Source organism: Cervus elaphus, chromosome 4 (genome assembly GCF_910594005.1).
Source record: "Cervus elaphus chromosome 4, mCerEla1.1, whole genome shotgun sequence".
Taxonomy (NCBI): domain Eukaryota; kingdom Metazoa; phylum Chordata; class Mammalia; order Artiodactyla; family Cervidae; genus Cervus; species Cervus elaphus.
Window position 1 is genome coordinate 48573179 of NC_057818.1, and position 17640 is coordinate 48590818.

Consider the following 17640-nt stretch of genomic DNA (forward strand, 5'->3'; position numbering starts at 1 on the left):
TGTTGACATTTGGGGGGGGGGTGGGCATCCAGGAATTCTTCTCTCCTCTCCCCCCCCCCCCAAAATCAAGATGAAAGCAGAGACTGAAGTCATGTTTATTGGGAGACAGGGGCATGCCAGGATCAGGAGTGTGTGTCCGTTGGGGAGGGAGGTGTACAGACTGGTTCCTAACACCCCCTCGGGGACTCATTCCTGGATGTAGAGGTTGCTGGGGGCAGTGGGATCATCTACTGGGCGTGTCTCCACCACCACAGGCCTGGGGAAGGAAAAGAGAAGTCAGTTCATTCACTCATTTGTTCATTCACTCATTTGCAGAGAAGTCTATAGAGTTTGTTCCAGCATAGTGTTGGGCTAGGGCAGTGGATGAGCAGACATTGCCCCTGCCCTCAGGAGACCAACATGAATCAGTGAATTAGATGAGTACAAAGAAGCATGAGGCACGCAGCAGGGAAACCTAGCTCAAGGGTTCAGCCAAGGTGTTCCTAAAGAATGGATGGTGGAGCCTGAAAGAAGTTCAGGAGGACACTTGGTGAAAGGGCAGGGAAGAGTGTTCTGGGCAGAGAACAGCCTGGACAGGACTTACATGGGAGAGAGCTTGACTGCACAAGTCATGGTTTGTGGGCTGTGACCAGGATTGGTATTTATCTTGAGGCCACAGGAAGCTTTTAACCAAGTGGAGAGTGACACAATCAGATCTGGATTTTAAAAGACCCCTCTGACATATTGAAAGATCAAAGAGATCTTTGAAGGGGCTCTCACTGGCTAAATCTGTGAGTATTTGTGCCTCAAAACAGATAATAATAGTAATAGATTATAACCCATAGAATAAAATGAATATCAGCTTTCCTGGTGGTCCAGCAGTTAAGAATCTGCTTTGCAATACAAGGGACACCAGTTTGATCCCTGGCCTAGGAAGATCCCACTTGCCACAGAGCAGCTAAGCTGGCGAGCCACAACTACTGAGCCTGTGTGCCTAGAGCCTGTGCTCCACAACAAGAGAACTCACGACAACGAGAAGCCTATACACTGCAACGAAGAAGAGTGGCCCCTGCTCTCAGCAACTAGAGAAAAGTCTGTGCAACAACGAAGATCTGCCACAGCCAAAAACAAACAAGTAAATAAATCTTTAAAAAAAAATAAAGTGGAGGATCATTTTTTTAAAAATAATAAAATAAAAATCCTTGAGACTATGCTGAAATACACAGTCATATATACACACATACATACAAATATACATACATACATACATACATGGTGGAGAAGGGACAGCTCTCTGCTACAGTAGAATGCCGACTTATAAATGTAGAAGAAATGATAGAAATAGGAAAATCACCATTTAATAGACTCAGGCAAAAATCACCAAGTCATGGTAAAGTTAGGTGAAACAGTAGTTTTACATAGTCTCAAGAAATTACCCAAAAGGATACTTATTTATACAAAGGAAAGAAGAGTAGCATTATAGTCAAGAAAACTGGCTGATTCCATTTTAACCAAGTGACTGACCAAAGATAACCTCACCAGTAGCGGGACAAACTGACACGCACTTCCTGATCTGATGCAGTGAGAAGGACACCCCATCACTTCTGCGGTATTCCTGCCGCAAACGTGTAACCTGGAAACCTCAAACCCAACTAAGGGACATTCTGAAAAAACAAATTTCCTGTACTCTTCAAAAGTGTCAAGGTCACAAAAAGCACAGAAAGTCTGAAGAATCATTCCAGGCACAAGCCTAAAGAAACATGACTCCAAAATGCAGCCCACAATCCTGGATGATATCATGGACCAAAAAAAAGTATTATTTTTTGGTTACAAAGAGCATCATTGGAACAACTGATGAGACTTGAGTGGGTGTGTGAAATTAGAAGATAGTGCTATCTCGGTGCTCTTTTCTTGATTTTGACAGCTGTATTGTGGTTTGTAAGAGTTATGTCCTTGCCTTGATTTAGGAAACATACACTGAAGTATTTTGGGGTAAATTGGCATCATGCTTGCAATTCATGTGCCAATAGAAAAAAATTACACATATATGCAAGGCAAGAATAAAGCAAATGTGGTTAAAAATAATAAAAGGGAATCTGAGTGAAGGGGATACAGAATTCTTAAATTTATTTTTGCAACTTCTCTGAGTCTAAATTTATATCAACATATCAATAAGAAGTTAAAAAAGAATGAAAATTCCACCCTCCGGCTTCCCTGGTGGCTCAGTGGTGAAGAATCTGCCTGCCAATGTGGGAGACACAGATCCAATTCCTGATCTGGGAAGATCCCACGTGCCGTGGGGCAACTAAGCTTGTGCATCACAACTACTGAGCCTGTACTCTAGAGCCCAGGAGCCGCAACACAGCCAAAAATAAATAAATAAATTTTTTTTTTTAACAAAAGAAAATTCCATCTTGGCTGCTCTGTGGGGGAATAGACTATAGGAGACAGAGATAGAAGCAGGGAGACCAGGTGAGAGGATGTCCAGGCCAAAGATACAGATGGCTGGGGGACACCTCAAGATACCCTCTTTACATCCAAAGTACCCCCCTCCCTGGTCCTTTGTCCTCTTCCCCAAGTTCATACCTGGGGGAGCCAAGCAGACGGAAGGTGAGGGTGGGGTCTCTGAGCTCCTGCAACAGCTGGGGGAAAAGGTGCTGTATCAGTGTCTAGAAGACTCCTCCCCTCTCCCTTAAAGAGAGTAAGGGGCAAGGTCTCTGAACTCCTCAGGTCCAGAAATAATCATTCCTGCTACCACCACTCATCAACTGTGTGACCTCAGGCAAGTTACTTAACCTCTCTGCACCTCAGAGCACTAACCTTTGAAATCATAATACCTACCTGATAGGCGATCTCAAAGATTAAGGAGAATACAAAAATGTCAGGGCAGAGCCTGACACGTGGTGTTCTGTGAATTAAGCATCATTTTCACTCCATTTTCCGGATGATAAAAGTGAGGCACAGAAAGATTAAGTCATTTGCCTAAAATCATTCAGCTGGATTCCAACCCAGGCATTCTGGTCCATGCTCTTAACCCACTTGTCTCTATTTCTGACCCCATTTTACAGTTGGGAGCCTGAGGGGGGCTTAGAAAGAAGCAGTCACACAGTGACCCTGGATGAGCTCTGGTCCCAAGAGACACTGGAGCAGAGAAGCGGACCTGTGTGAACTGAGCCTAGAGGAAGCGTCACCTCAAGGGGCGGAGTTTGTTCCCCCAATCGACCAGATGAGTGAGATGATTGACGTGGGAGGGGCTTGCGGGTGCTAGGAGGGAGGAGCTTACCTGGTCCGAGCCTAGAGCCCACACCTGCACTCCATGCTTCCAGAAGGCCTGGAGCCGACCCCCGACCATAGCTGGGAGGAAAGCAGTGCCTGTTACCCTTGGGTTTCACTTAAGCCTCCAACCTGGACCCCGGACCCCGGAATTATCATTCCGGCACATACCCACGGCCTCCACCGCTTCAGTCATGGGGATCTCTGGAGTTCGAAGCCCCCGGACCGGGGCCCCCTCTGGTGTCACCAGCTTCAGGGACCCTAGAAGGAGGTAGAGAAGGGAGTTTAAGAGCAGTAAGCGGGCTTGAGAAGGTTATCGAGGGACCGGACAATACGGACGGGTAAGGACTGGAGGAGCTCAGAGTTTCTGAGAGGTGCGGCGTCTGGGGGTCGGTATCTAGGAACAGTGGAGGCAAGGGAGGGAGGAAAGTTCTTACCGTCCATCAACACCATCACCTTGTCTTCCTCGACCTGAGTCACCTGTACCGGTCCCTTGTGCTCTGCTTAAGAGATCCGGGTTCGGGGACCAATTCTCCCGCATTACGCCTTCCTCCGCTAGGCCCCCCTCTCCATTCCCAAGCAACTGGGCTAAACCCCGCCTATCACAGAATTCCCCATTCCCCATCATCAACCTCACTAATTACATGTATCCAATGTTCTCCCGCCCCGCTCTCGGTTCATCCCCTTTCCCAATTACGCCTCAGGCTAAGCACAGCCCAGCCACTCAGACCCAGCCCAACCCGTCCCAGAGCCTGCCCGCCTCACCCGTGCTCATCTCGCCCAGCCAGCAGGAGAGCGCGCCAAAGCGCACGGTGTGGAACAGCACCGACTTCGCCGGCCTCCCGGGGCTCACGCCGATGCACACGGAGGGCAGCTCGGAGCCTGGCCCGGTCAGCAGTGCAAACACCGGCAGAGGCGTAGGGAGCGGGAACAGCACCTGCTGCGGGCCGCGCAGGGAGGGGCGGGTTCAGAGGAGGCGGGGGCGGGGCCGGGGGCGGGGTCTTGGAGGACACTGGGCTTGGGGCTTCCGAAGTATTTCCCCTCCCCGCCAAGGATTTCTTGAGCCCTCAGTTTTGAGGGGCACCATCTAGAAACTTCAGGGGGGTGAGGCCTCAGAAGGCTTAGAAAGTGACGGGTGGGGTCAGGGCCGGAGCTTAAGGATCAGAAACACTTCAGGGGAGGAGCCTCCAGGTGGGCGGGCCCTTGGGGACACTGGGGGAGGCCTCGGGTGGAAGCCCAGGTTCGCAGGGCTAGCTGCAGAAGCGCACAGTGGATGGCCCCAGCCACCCAAACTGACAAAGCCCCCAGCGTCTCAGGCTCCCTACCCGGACCAGCAGGAACTTGTTCATGGGCTGGTACCACTGAAGCAGGACCACGGATGTCTCCAAAGCCCCACACAGGAACGGACCTCCGGAGCTGGCGCCCTCCGCTGTGGAGGCGGGTAAGTAGGGGTCAAGGGTCTCTCCCGCGACCCCTCGCCCCCAAAGGCCACACATCTCTCCCCAGGCTCTACTCACCCTGCCTTAACTCTGCAACCCTCTCGGGTGGAGAGGAAGTCCAAGTCCCGCCCTTAGTCCTGCCCCGTGTCTGCCCACCCCTGGGTTCTCACCCACACAGCACGCCCGGCAGCCTTTGGTGTCCGGGATCTTAGCGGAGACTATGTTCTTCCTGCGACGGAAGGTAGGCATGAATGGGGGAGAGGGACGTCAGGAATGGGGGCATTAGAGGGGTCAGTGGTACCATTCGGGGCTGGTACCTTGCTAGTAGCCGGTGGGGGCTAATGTGAGCGATGGGGCTTCCTGCTCTGGCCTCTTTCCGTTCCAGCAGGCCCAGGATGCTATGAGAATACAGGTAGGGGGTCTTTCCTGCAGTGTGTGTGTACATAGGGAAAGCAAGCAGTTATAGGCTACTGCACACTCCCACCCTTCCCTCAGCCCATCACTTGGCCCCATCCCTTTTAAATGCCCAAGTCTTCTAGTCTCAAGCACCTTTATTTACTCATTTTTTCATGCAACACATTTTAAAAAAAAATTTTTGTGTGTGCCCCATGGCATGTGGCATCTTAGTTCCCTGACCAGGGATTGAACCCATGCCCACTGCTGTGGAAGTGTGGAGTCTTAAACACTGGGCCACCAGGAAGTCCCAATGCAACATATTTTAAATGTTCATTATAGGCCAGGCACTGTGCTCAGCTCTGGTGAACAATGGTAAGTAAAATAAATATGTTCCCTACCCCTGTAGCACTTGTGGCCACATGAGAAATGACAGACAGTTAACAATCAGATGAAGTTACACATATTACAAAGTTTAAGAAGCAACATGTAGAAATTCTGCAAAAGCTTGTCATCACAGATGTGATATGAATGAGCTCACTCATTCTATTTGGCTCTGGGTCTCCTCATAAATTAGATATTCTTTTACACAAAGTGTTTATAGAACAATGACACAAAATTTTAATCCACAACCTGCTCACTCCATTTCAGTAAAGCATGGAACAAGTATTGTCATCTTGTCAACATCAAAGAAAGGTAAAGACTGACTTCTTGTGGAAATTACCTCAAAACTGACTTGAGAGATGGGCACGATTGTGAGCCCCATTTAAAAGATGCGGAAACAGAGGCTTAGGAAGAAGTGTCTTGCCCCAAGTCCCACAGTGAAAAGGTGACTGGAATTTGAACCGTAGGCTCTGAGAAGGGGGAGCCTAATTGTTTTCTCTGTGCCCATCTATTTCCCAACCTCCTGACCTTTGACCCCTTAAGTTCTGACCCCCGCCCCTCCCACCCAAGCCACAGCCAGACCTGAGAGAGACATGAGGACATTGTTGATGGAGTACACCCAGGTAGTCCGGCCAGAAAAAAGCTGCAGGCAAGGGGGAGATGGCTCCTGTAAGACCCCAGCAACCCCAACTCCAGCTCCCACCCTTGGACCACCTTGACCCACTCCAGGGACTGCCCCTCACCATCTCCAGCGTAGCCTCCTGATCATTTCGGTTCAGGATAAAAATGCCTTCCTCGGCCCCCAGGAGCAGGTGCTGGTCTAGGGGGGCAGACATGATGATGCTAGGACCTGCTTCATCACATGGGACCTCCCAGACCCCCGTATGACCCCAAACGCTGATACTCTGTTCCTTCAATTCTCTATTCTCCCCTCACACTGACATTTCCAGCCTTTGTTTTCACAAATCTGAACTCAAATCCTGACCAGTTCCCCTGAGCTGGTCTCATTCTCACCAGCCTCTGACTTCCCCTGTTCTGGTGGTTCTCCCATCTCTGACCTGCAAATCCTGACCATCTGTCCCCTCAATTCTGACCCCAACATCAGACATGTCTTCCCCAGTAGCTCTCTCAATTCTATCTGTCTTTCTCCCCAGTTCTGGTCCCTGAATGCTAATCCTATCTCAACATTGATCCCCAAATTCAAATACCCTTACATATGACTCTTTCTGTCCAGTGTGACCCTACAAGCTCTAATACTGTTTCCTTAACATTTACCCCTCACTGACTTTGTCTCCACATTTTTGATCCCCAAATTCTGTCCCTTTCTGCTACATTCTAATCCCTAAAACTCCTGACCCCAAATTGCCAATCCCAATCTCTCTACCATGAACCTCCAACTGAGGCTGTGTGTATGTGTATGTGTGTGTGTGTGTGCACTCAGTCATGTCTGACTCTTTGAGACCTCATGGACTGTAGCTCACCAGGCTCCTCTGACCATGGGATTTTCCAGGCAAGCATACTGCAACAGGTTGCCATTTCCTTCTCTGGGGCAACTGAGGTTAATGGGGTCCAACTGTCCCAGATCTTATACACCGAACTCTGACCTTTCTGGTTTATCTGACACTCTTTTTTAAAATTCCTATTTTATTTATTTTTTTGTGGCCACACTGTGCAGCATGTGGGATCTTAGTTCCCTGGCCAGGGATCAAACCCATGCCCCCCCCCGCTGCAGTGGAAGCATAGAGTCTTAACCACTAGACCCTCAGGGAAGTTCTATATCTGACACTCTTGACCTCCAAACTAATTTCCCTAATCTTCATTCTCAAACTCAGCTTCACTCTACCCAACTTTGATCCCTAAACCCCAGCTGTAACTCCTGGCTCTGCCCCTGCCTCCACTCTGCCACTCCCTACCATATTAAGACCCTTGCCCTCTCCCTGACTTTCTACCTTCCACTAAGGGTGCTCCCCAACCCCACCACATTCTCTGTGACCCTCCTGAATACTCACCCTTGGTGGAGGGGTGCGTCCAGGCCGCCGTGCTGTGGATCCGGAGGGGGCAGCCATTGAACAACTTGACAAGAAGGGCACATCCCTGGGTGGGCCATGGGGGGTGGGGCAGCAGCAGATCCAGCAAAAGGGAGGAGGGGACAGGAAGGCACAGTGGTTAGGACTCAGAAGCAAGAGTAGCAAGGTTCAAATCCTGCCTCCACCTGCTCAAAGGTTTCTGACCTTGGAAACTGTTTAATCCCTCTGTGCCTCAGTTTCCCCATTTTGAAATGGCAGATAGATCTATCTCTGCAGTATCTGCAGGATGGCATCCCCGACTCACTGGACGTGAGTTTGAGCAAACTCCAGCAGAGAGCGAAGGACAGGGCAGCCTGGCATGCTGTAGTCCACGGGGTCACAAAGCGTCAGACACGACTTAGTGACTGAACAACAACTGCAGTATCTACCTCTATCTGTGCAGGTACACACCACGTAAAGACACGAGATCAGAGTCTGGCACAGAGGCTCTGCTCAACAAATGTCACCTGTCATTATTAGTCTTCCCTGCCTCACCCCCCACTCCCACCAGGCATCCCCAGCTGCATCCAGAGATATCAATCCTCAGCATCACCAGCCTCACCTTTCTCTTCATCTTTTCCTTCTTGGGGGGCAACAGCGGGGGCTGGTCAGGCTCTCGGGGGGCTGGGTTCCAGAGTGAGGGTTCTGAGAAGGGGAGAGGAAAATCAGCCCCCAAAGCCCCCTGATTCCTGTCCAACCCCCACCTTCACCCACCTCCCACCCCAGCCTGCCTTGTTACCTGAGTGGGCAGTGAGGTGGGGGCTTCGGGTGGCTGGGGGAGGCACGAGATTGGGGGTGCGTGGGGGAGGCCCACTGGCACACCGGACCAGCACCCCCGGGCTCAGCTGGCCATCATCCCCAGTCCCCCCAGGACCCTCATCTGACGGAGAACGGAACTTGGGCTTTGGAGAGAGAGAAGGAGGGTGAGGAATACATTAGATCAACTCAGAGAGAGGGCACCTTGCCAACCACCTCTGCCAGAACCGACATTAGGTCATGGCCCTGTGATATCTAACCACCCCTCCAACCTTCCCCTCTGAACCATGCCCCAAAATCAACACACTCCAGCTACTAAAGGGGAAGGGTTGGGTGCGGTGGGGTTTCCAAAGACCAGCTACTGACCAGCATCCATTGGGCTAAATATTCTGAGTCCCACCCCTAGGGTCAGGGATGCCATTTCCAGATCCCAGTCATCCCAGTCTCTCAGATCTCAAAGGACCTGGTGTCCTAGACTCCAGCCCAAGAAAGCTTAGTATCCCAGTGTCTATGGGCCCTGGCCTCCTGGCCCCCAGCCCCCCAGCCCTGTCCTAGGGCCTTACCTTGGGGGGCAGTGGAGGAGGTGTGTCTTCTGCAGGGGCGGGGCTGGAACACAAAGATGGGATCAGTAGGCAGGGGGTGTGGGCAACAAGGCCTGGGGAGCGTTGGGGCTGGAGGTCTGAGCTCAGGAGGGTCAGAGGGTGAGTCGATCTGGGGCTAAAGCTGAGGGCTAATGGACTGATTACCATGATGATAATGGTACCAGTAACTCTTAGATATCAAGTGCTGACAGTGCATCAAGTCTCTGCAACTTCACACCCGCCTAGGAACACAGACTGTACGGTGCTCCAGGGGTCAGGTCCTCACCTGGTGCACGTGAGTCTATTACAGACGAGAGGTGTGCAACGGACAGGTGGGCCCTGAGGCTGACACAGGCCTGGGGCTGGGGGAGATGGGGGCCTGGGCCAACTGCTGGGGTTGAGGTTGGGTCTGGGGCTGAGGGCCTGACATGGGGGAAGGTTCAGTCTGAGGGTGGGTGAGAAGATGAAGAAAGATGAGGGGGCCCGGGGGTTAAAGGTTAGGGCAGCAGTTGAGGTCTGGGAGTGAGAGGAACATCTGGCAGGAGTTGGGGACTAGAAGGTAGCAGGGCACCCAGGGTTGAGTTGGCTGGGATTGGAGAGGAAGGAAAGGGGAGTCGGAGTTAGAGGTGAAGGAAGGTGGGGTCAGGGGTCAAGGGTCAGCAGTGAGTAGTAGAAGGGAAGCAGGGCTGAGGCTGGGGTCAGGGGGTAGGAAGATGGGTTACAGGAAGGCGGGGGCTGGGTGGGGGCCTGCAGAGCTCTTACATGTCCACGTCGTCATAGTCATCATCGGACTCTGATAGGTTCTTCCTGAGAAGGAACAGGTATGAGCCTCGGGTGGTCCCCACACACATCCCTGCCCCACTCCCACCCTGAGGGTCCCTGACCTAGGACTGCCGCTCTTGAAGTCTCCAGGGGGCTGTAGGCGAGCCTGCAGGATAGTAAAAGGTCAGCAGTGGCCCAGGGGGAGAGGAGGGCATCTGGGCAGTCAGGGAGGATCTCACCGTGTCCACAGGGGGCCTGGACTCCATGCCTTTGAGCTTCCTGAACTCCATGTGCCGCCCTGGGGAATGGGGGGGGGGGGGGGCGGTCACACAGTGAGCTGCATATGTTCCCAAACAGAAACAGAAAGAATAGAAGTGGGGGTGGGCTCTGGGGTCAGGATCTTAGCAGTGGAGTTGTCCCTATAGGGAAGGGATCTTGGTTTACAGGGGTTTCATCTGGGGGCCTCGCAGGTAGCACCAGTGATAAAGAATCCACCTGCTATCGCAGGAGATGTGGGTTGAATCCCTGGGTCGGGAAGATCCCCTGGAGGAGGACATGGCAACCCGCTCCAGTATTCTTGCCTGGAGAATCCCCAAAGACAGAGGAGCCTGGCGGGCTACAGTCCATGGGGTCACAGAGAGTTGGACACAACTGAGCATATACAGCATTTGGGGGTCAGGAATGGAGATCAGGGAGGTGGGGGTTCAAAATGGTTATAGAGCGGTTGCTTTTAGGTTTCATTTGGGGATCAGGGAGGAAAGATTCCTGAGGTCTCTGGGAGTCCTGGTGGTTATGGGAAGCCTCATGAGGTCTATTTGCAGGACAGAGAGGTGGGGGTCTCCAGAGGCATTTTGTAGATCAGGTGGTGGTGAGGTTCTCTGGGGTCTCCTGCGGAGTCAGATGGTGATGGGGGTCTCTGAGGGCCTATTTGGAAGTGATGAGGGTCTCTAGGGCAATCTGATGAAGGGGCATCTCCTGGATTATAGAGTCAGGTATCCAGAAACGTAGATTCTCTACTCACGACAGCAATCCGCGTCTGGGATCCCCAGAGAGCTGGCCCGATGGGTGGATCGGATCCGCCGAGGGATGACCGGGGGGAGCTGGGTAGAGCGGCGGCTGCATCAGACCCGAGGTCCGCCAGCAGTAGCCACCCTGTGGGTCCTGCCCGGAGTCCTGGGCCCTCCCGTAACCCATGTGCCCCCAGGCCCTGTGTCAAGCCACCACCCCATCCTCCCTGGCCCTTTTCTAAGAGAGGCAGCAAGGGGGCGCTCCAGGCAGGGAAACAGGCTTGAGCAAAGGCAAGCTGGGCCCTCACCTCAGGCTCCTCGTCTTCGATCTCGCCCACAGGGGCCCCCTTCCCGGGGTTCCTCAGTTTGTCCAGAAGATCTAGGATCAGGCCCCTGCTGAGCCCGGGCTGGGATACCAGTTGATGCTGGGGGAGGGGGGGAAGGGGGGTGTCAGCAGACAGGGGGCGGGACGGGAAGGAGGGGGCTGGGATGGAGCTGGAGAATGCATCTAAGAGGAAACTTGGGGGGAAGTTGCCAACAGAGGAAGAAGGCAGGGAATCCTGGGGAGCTGCAACCTGGGGGGATTCTGAGGTGTCTGAAGGGATTAGAAGAATGTGAGGTATTTTGGAGAACTCTACAAGTGTCTCAGAGGGGACTGGAGTTCCCCTGGAATTCCAGAGCACACCCAGGAATGGGTCCTGAGGCCCTTAGGAATTTGTGAGATTTAAGAACTCAGTGTAGGGAACTTTGCTGGCGGTCCAGAGGTTGAGAATCTGCCTGCCAATGCAGGGGACACGGGTTCAATCCCTGGTATGGAAGACCCCACAAGCCACGGAGCCACAACGACTAAGCCCTTGTGCCCTGGAGCCCGTGCTCCACAGTCAGAGAAGCCCGCGCACTGCAGTGAAGACCCAGCACAGCCAAGAAAAAACAAAAAGGGGGCCTGGGACGCACTTGGGAGAGTCTTGAGGGTCCTGGGGAATTCAGAGGGACTAGCGACTTTGAAAGGGCCATGGGGGTTCCGTGAAATGAAATGATCCACCTTGTAGAGAGCTGTGGGAGGCCCTGGGGAATTCCTCACCCTAGGGGTGCGTTTGGGAAGGCTTCTCAGGGGAGGGAGGCTTACAGTGAGCATCTTGGTGGCACTGGGTCGCTTCTTGGGGCTCTTAGTGAGGGTGACTTTGACAAAGTTGTGGAAAGCAGCCGACCTTGGGAGGAAGAAGGCAAATTCCAGGGTGAGGGGACCAGAGACCCTCCCATCAGACCATCGCCCTTGGCCCCGCCCTCCCTCTCCCTCCTCCAGGTGCCCCTATCCTACCATTTGCCTTTATCCTTTAGCCTTGGCGGCTGGTAGCCACTCTTGGTCATGAGGAAGAGAACCCTAGAAGAGTAAGGACAGAACATGGGGGTTCAGACTTCCAGTGGCGGCCAGACCTCATGGCTCCAGGGGCCCCTAATAGCACTGAGGTCAGCAGGGACAGAATGAGGATGAGGGGTACATTTCATAAGGCATGGGGTGCCCCTTTGGGGGACACCAGCAGGCTCAGGGGGAGCCTCAAGATGGGGCTCCCTAAGTTGGAGTCCCTCCTGTGGAGGGATGGAGAAAAGGCTTTCTGGGTTGAGGGGATCCTGAGGGTCTCAGATTGGGCTTAGAGTAAGGGGTGTCTCCTCCAGGTGGTCTTGAGGTAGAGAAACAGGCTGGGGGGGTGGTGTTCAGGGTCAGAGTTGAGTGGGGTCTCCGGGACCAGGGGGACTTGCCACATCTGCCTACCTGAGAGGGTGTACGTCAAACAGTGGTGGCTGTAGCTCGGCTAATTCGATGGCTGTGATGCCCAGGGACCAGATATCACACAGTTCATTGTAACCCCCCTTCAGGGCCACAGCTGCCACTTCCGGAGCCATCCTAGGGGCAGAGACCCTCAGAGAACCAAAGGGTGACAACAAGAAGGGGAAGGGGAGACAGAGGAGACTGGGGCAGGCATACAGAGAGCCAGATGCAGAGAGAAACATACAGATGGAGAGAGACAGAAATAAAGACTTCCCTGGTGGACCAGTGGCTAAGATGCCACGCTCCCAGTGCAGGGGGGCTGGGTTTGATCCCTGGTCAGGGAACTAGATCCCACATGCTGCAACTAAGACCCAGCATAACCAAATAAATATTAAAAAAAAAAAAAAAAAGATGGAGAGAGATAAAGGCAGAGAGATAGAGACAGGCTGGAAGATGGAAACTAAGAGAGAGATAGTGAGACAAACATGGACAGATATGGAAAGACAGACAGACCGGGATAAAAATCAACACAAGCACTGGGAGGAGTGGGTGGAGGATGCACAGAGACCTAGGTAAGTAGAAAACTCCAAAAAGACCCCAAGAGCAGATAGACTGTTTACCAGAGAAAGGTAGAGGTGGGCAAAAAAGCCAGGGCGGAGATTCCCAGAGATCTGAGCTGGTTAAAGCCACGCTAGCCCACACCACGCCTGGGTGCCCGCCAGGCGTCCCTCACCAGTAGGGCGTCCCGATGAAAGAGAGGCGTCGAGCCAGCGTTGCCCCGATCTGGGCCGAGATACCAAAGTCAGCTGGAGACAGAAGGAGAGACATGGTGACCTGGGGTCCCCTGTCCCCTCGGCCCCCTCTCAGGCCCTCAGCCAGCCCCTCTCCCCATTCCCACCAGCCACACTCACCCAGTCTGACCTCCCCAGCATCGTTGATGAGGATGTTGGCTCCCTGGGGAGAAGGGAGGGATTAGAGGCTGTCAGAGATACCCCTAAGTCCAAAGCTGCTGACACTCCCTGGCCCCACGACACCCTGACCCTCCTGACTCCTGTCTCCCAGGTGCCCCACCCACCAAGGCCACCTCTGCCCCTAGATCACCTTGATGTCCCGGTGGATCTTCTTCTGTGAGTGCAGATAGGCCAGTCCCTGGGGAGGAAGGCCGAAGTGCGGGCTGTGAGCGTCCAGAGGCAGGAGCAGGGCCCTGCCCCAGCCCAAGTCCAGAGAGCATCCCCTTACCTGGAGCACTTCCCGGCAAACGTAGCTGATCTGGAGCTCCGACAGGGAGCCTGTCACTGCAGAGGTCACCCAGGCACTGTGTGGGGTGCAGGCCAGACCCCTGGCCACCACCCACACCAGCTGAGAGGGTACCACGCAGGGACGGGAGAACTGGGATGGGACAGGTGGGAGGAGGAGGCAGAAAGGCAGTCAGCAACAGAGAAAGGCAGCGGTGCAGGGAACCAGAGAGATTCATTCAGCGTGATTATTTGCTGCATGTCTACTGTGTGCCAGCCACTGTGGCAGGCAGCAGGGATACAGCTGTGGACAAAAGAGGCAGAGAGCCCTGCCCGCGTGGAGAGAACGTTCTAGAGCAGGAGATGGATGGCAGATAAGATAAACAGGTAAGATACACAAGACACCAATAAATAGTAAGAAGAAAAATTAAACAAGAAAAGATAACAGGAAATATGTGTGGGAAATATGTGTGGGAAGGAGCATGACATTTTACACAGGTTGATCAGCGAAGGTGACCCCGAGAAGGCAGCGGGGGTGGAGATGGGGAGCAGTCCCACTCGGAAAGGGAAAGGCAAGTGCAAAGGCCCAGAGGCAGGGGAGTGCCCGGTGGGGCTGGAAAGCAGTGAAGTGGGTGGAGAAGAGGTGAGGCACGTCAGACTGGGATTGCCAGTGGGGGTCAGACTCGTGGGCGGTGTTGAGAAATTTGGGCTTCGCTTTGGGGGGAGATGGAAGGCATGGGACAGCTCTGAGTGATGTCACTCTGTAGAACGAGGAAAGGCAGACAGAGACGGGAAGAGACATAGAGAATCAGGAACAGACCCGAGCTGAGGCAGAGAAAGACAGACATGGTCAGAGATACCCAAAACTGGGAAAACAGACACATTGAGAAAGAGAGACACAGAGGGGTGAGGAGAATACCACCAGAGAGAGACAGCAGACTGAAGGGGTCAGAGGCTAGGTCTGACGGGCTGGTGGGGTGAGTCACTTCCTCTCTGTGGGCCTCAGTTTCCCCCACCCGCCCTGAGGACTTCTTCATGAAGTCCTTCCTTTCCTGACATTTGAGGTCTAGGGCTGGACGGAGACTGGGAGATGGTCACAGATAGAGGTGCACATCAGAAATCCGATCAAGGCCCATCCCGCCCCCACCCTGCAATGCTCCAAGACAGTGAAAAGCAGGCTGAGTGAATCAGAAATGCATTCACTCATTAAATGAACAGATGGGCACTGAGGATGAGCTAGAAATGCAGAAATACTCAAAGGCATGAATAGACCTTGGTGAGAAAATGCAGGCACAGGGGGAAGACGGGGCAGGGAAAGTAGAGGGGAGCATTGCAGAAAAACCAGAGCTGGACTCTCAGATCCTGAAGGATATAGGGTTCAGGGCCCGCTTGGGTACCACAGTCTCCCCAGCATCTTCCAGGCCAGGCCTGGTCCAGAGGAAGGGTTCTGTGTGAAATATAGACCAGAGAGACAGTCCCCAGAGACGCAAGGGTAGAGGGACAGGACAGGTGGATTGGAGGGCCAAGGGCTGCCTGATCTCCTCGCCCTGCCACTCACCTTGGTAGATGTCCTGGAGAGAACCAGCGCCACAGAATTCCATGCAGATCCAGAGTTTCTGCAGCCTACAACAGTTCAAGAGCAATAATGATAACAGCAGTAATAAATCATTATTTATAGGACAGTTCCTGGCTCACTGTCCATCCTATCCTAGTTTAACAAGAACTTGAATGTAAGAGCTGTCATCTCTCTATTGCCTACCAGAGTGAAATCATCCCATTTTACAGATGGGGAGGTTGAGGCTCAGAGAAGAAAATATATGTTTAGGGTCAACTGGACCAAACTCAGGTCCCCGGGCTCCTACCATGACGTTCTCTGTCGTCCCATGCTAACCTAGGAAACAGGGCAGAGACTTCACAGGTTGTGGAAGTTCAGAGGGGACAGAGGAGCCCAGGATGCCGGGTCTGGGGGGCAGAGATCATTCCTGGGGCATCTGGGATACTCAAGGGTCAGGGAGATTAGGGGTTCATATTAAAGGAACAGAAAGTGAAACTGGGGGACCTGCAAGTCAGGACGATGATCAGTTTTAGGGGGACTTGGTTTCACATTTGGTTACCACGAAGGGATCAATTTGGTGAGAAATGGTAGTTATTCATTGGAGATGAGATTTGGAGGTGCTCTGATCAAACAAGTGGGACTTCGGGCTGGAGATCAAGTTAGGAGGCCCCAGTTAAAAATGGAGGTCCAGGATTAGAGGTTAGGTTGCGGGGGGGCTGGTCAGGCATGGGAGTTGGGGGCAGGGGCTGGGCTGGGTGGCAGGGCAGGTCTGCAGCTCATCACCAGAGATAACTCCCATGGTAGGCCACGATGTTGGCGTGCCGACAAGTTTTCAAGATGAGGATTTCCTTCTGAAGGGTGGAAACATCATCGTCTGCGAGGAGGGGCAGAAGAGAAAAGGCTACTGCAGGGAGGGAGTATGGGGGAGATCCCAGGGTCCCAGGAGGTGGGGGTAGGGGAAGGAGTGCCTGGGTCCTGTCCTCACCAGGCTCCATCTTCACCATCTTCAATGCCACCAGGTCCCCTGTCACCTTCTCTCGAGCCTTGTAAAGGGGAAGTTGGCAGTCAGACAGGCTCCATTTGCCCGAGTTCTTCCTCAGCATCCCTGAACCCAAGCAGAGGACTGGGACCCTCTCGCATCCCCATCCCTTCTTGGGGCTCACCCCCAAGGTCACGGGTTTGAGGGTGTTGGAGAAGGAGGGGGGTTCCTCACCTTGAAGACTTCCCCATAGGTGCCGCCACCCAGCCGCTGCAGCAGGTCATAATGGTCCCGGGGGTCCCTGTTAAAGATGTCAGGGTCTACGAGGTCCATTCCTGGGGGCCGGAGCTGGGCCTGCGCCCAGGGGCCAGCAGGGCCTCAGGGCTCAGAATGCTGGCACCTCCCTCCCTGCCCACACGCCCTGCACCCGCCTTGCCTCCACCGGCTGTGGCCTCCCCTCTCCCCACTCTCGCTTCCTGCCCCGGCACAGCGCTGTGCAGCCGGCGGCTCCACCCCCTGTCCCCTGGGCCCTGACAGCCTGTGAGGGGCAGCTTGCCTTGGGACCCAGGGGACCACCCCCCTCCACCTCCGGGGCCCTGGGCTGCATGTAAACCAGATGCAAACTATCTTCATTGTGACCAGGAGGGTGCCCTCACCCTCCCCCGTTCTGGGCAGCCACTAAAAACTACACTTGAACCTCTGCTGAATGCCGAGTGTTGGGCCACAACCTGGAGATGGCAGGTCTACACCGGGATGACCATGCAGTGTACATTATTGTTCACCCGGGACACATACAGGCACTTAGTGGTAACTCCCTGTGGGGCGCGCCGGCCAGTCGACGTGCACACACCTGGATACCCATGTGCACGTATGTGGATGTACCCGGAGCATATACATGTATGACACATGCATGTGCATTCATGCCTGCAGTGGACAGTATCTGAACACATAACTCAGGATGGCACATGCGGGGCGCTCGCCTTCACCGGCAAAACTGGAGCCTATGGGGACTGGGCGTGATTTGGCGGGGTCCACGAGCCCCTCCCTCCGCCCCTGCCGGGCTGAGCCCAACAGCTTTGCGGGCCACTGCCCTCGGCGTTAGGGTGCAGTGTGGGGGACCAGGTTCACGACTTAAAACTGCGAAGCTCAGGATCCTGCCTCAGGGGCCAAGGCCTAGGGCCAAGGGGACCTCAGACAGCACCTTCTTCGGCACATGCCCATGGACCAAAAGGACTGTACTGATGGAACCCCAGCAGTTTTAAGTTCACAGCCGCGCGCAATACGACGTGCGTGCACGCCGTCACGGATCAGTCTACTTCCCGGTGAGTCCGCGCTCATGCGCCAGGGACTATAACTGGATACGCGAGGCCCGGGAAAAGTTTAGTCCCGCCCCCTCTCCGCGAGAAGGCGCCTGCGCACTTGGTTATACTAGGTCTTTTATCGCGCCGTAGCTTCTGCTCGAG

The 17640-nt window shown here is 53.9% G+C and overlaps 1 protein-coding gene across 9 annotated transcripts; it reads right to left on the reverse strand.

The window, feature by feature from the left end:
* Window positions 1–77: 77 nt before the first annotated feature.
* On the reverse strand, window positions 78–17530 carry MAP4K1 (mitogen-activated protein kinase kinase kinase kinase 1). Of its 9 annotated transcripts, none has more exons than XM_043894765.1 (32): window positions 17379–17530; window positions 16412–16478; window positions 16184–16241; window positions 15982–16072; window positions 15202–15266; window positions 13648–13703; window positions 13510–13557; window positions 13320–13362; window positions 13142–13214; window positions 12412–12543; window positions 11959–12021; window positions 11767–11848; window positions 10949–11065; window positions 10655–10733; window positions 9873–9931; window positions 9756–9799; window positions 9634–9678; window positions 8854–8896; window positions 8274–8436; window positions 8097–8179; window positions 7478–7562; window positions 6212–6288; window positions 6051–6111; window positions 5009–5117; window positions 4862–4920; window positions 4578–4681; window positions 4018–4192; window positions 3690–3752; window positions 3424–3513; window positions 3263–3333; window positions 2566–2621; window positions 78–256 (listed from the first exon to the last, which is right to left on the reverse strand). In XM_043894765.1, the coding sequence occupies exons 1-32, from the start codon at window positions 17513–17515 to the stop codon at window positions 187–189; spliced, it is 2568 nt and encodes an 855-aa protein (XP_043750700.1). In that variant the 5' UTR covers window positions 17516–17530; the 3' UTR covers window positions 78–186. The 9 variants fall into 9 exon arrangements, with proteins under 9 accessions (XP_043750700.1, XP_043750693.1, XP_043750685.1 ...); XM_043894758.1 differs by having other exon boundaries at window positions 3690–3755; XM_043894750.1 differs by lacking the exon at window positions 17379–17530 and adding an exon at window positions 16973–17100 and having other exon boundaries at window positions 3690–3755; window positions 9756–9787.
* Between the last annotated feature and the right edge of the window lie 110 nt (window positions 17531–17640).

Excerpts from the sequence above, each read along its gene's own strand:
- MAP4K1 (XM_043894758.1), bottom strand. The coding sequence starts at position 17,515 with ATGAGCGCGGACTCACCGGGAAGTAGACTGATCCGTGACGGCGTGCAC. Across the intron at positions 13,215-13,319 it reads TGCTGGGGAGGTCAGACTGG|CTGACTTTGGTATCTCGGCC; the intron begins GTGAGTGTGGCT and ends TTCTGTCTCCAG. Across the intron at positions 3,756-4,017 it reads GCTGGGCGAGATGAGCACGG|CAGAGCACAAGGGACCGGTA; the intron begins GTGAGGCGGGCA and ends GGATCTCTTAAG.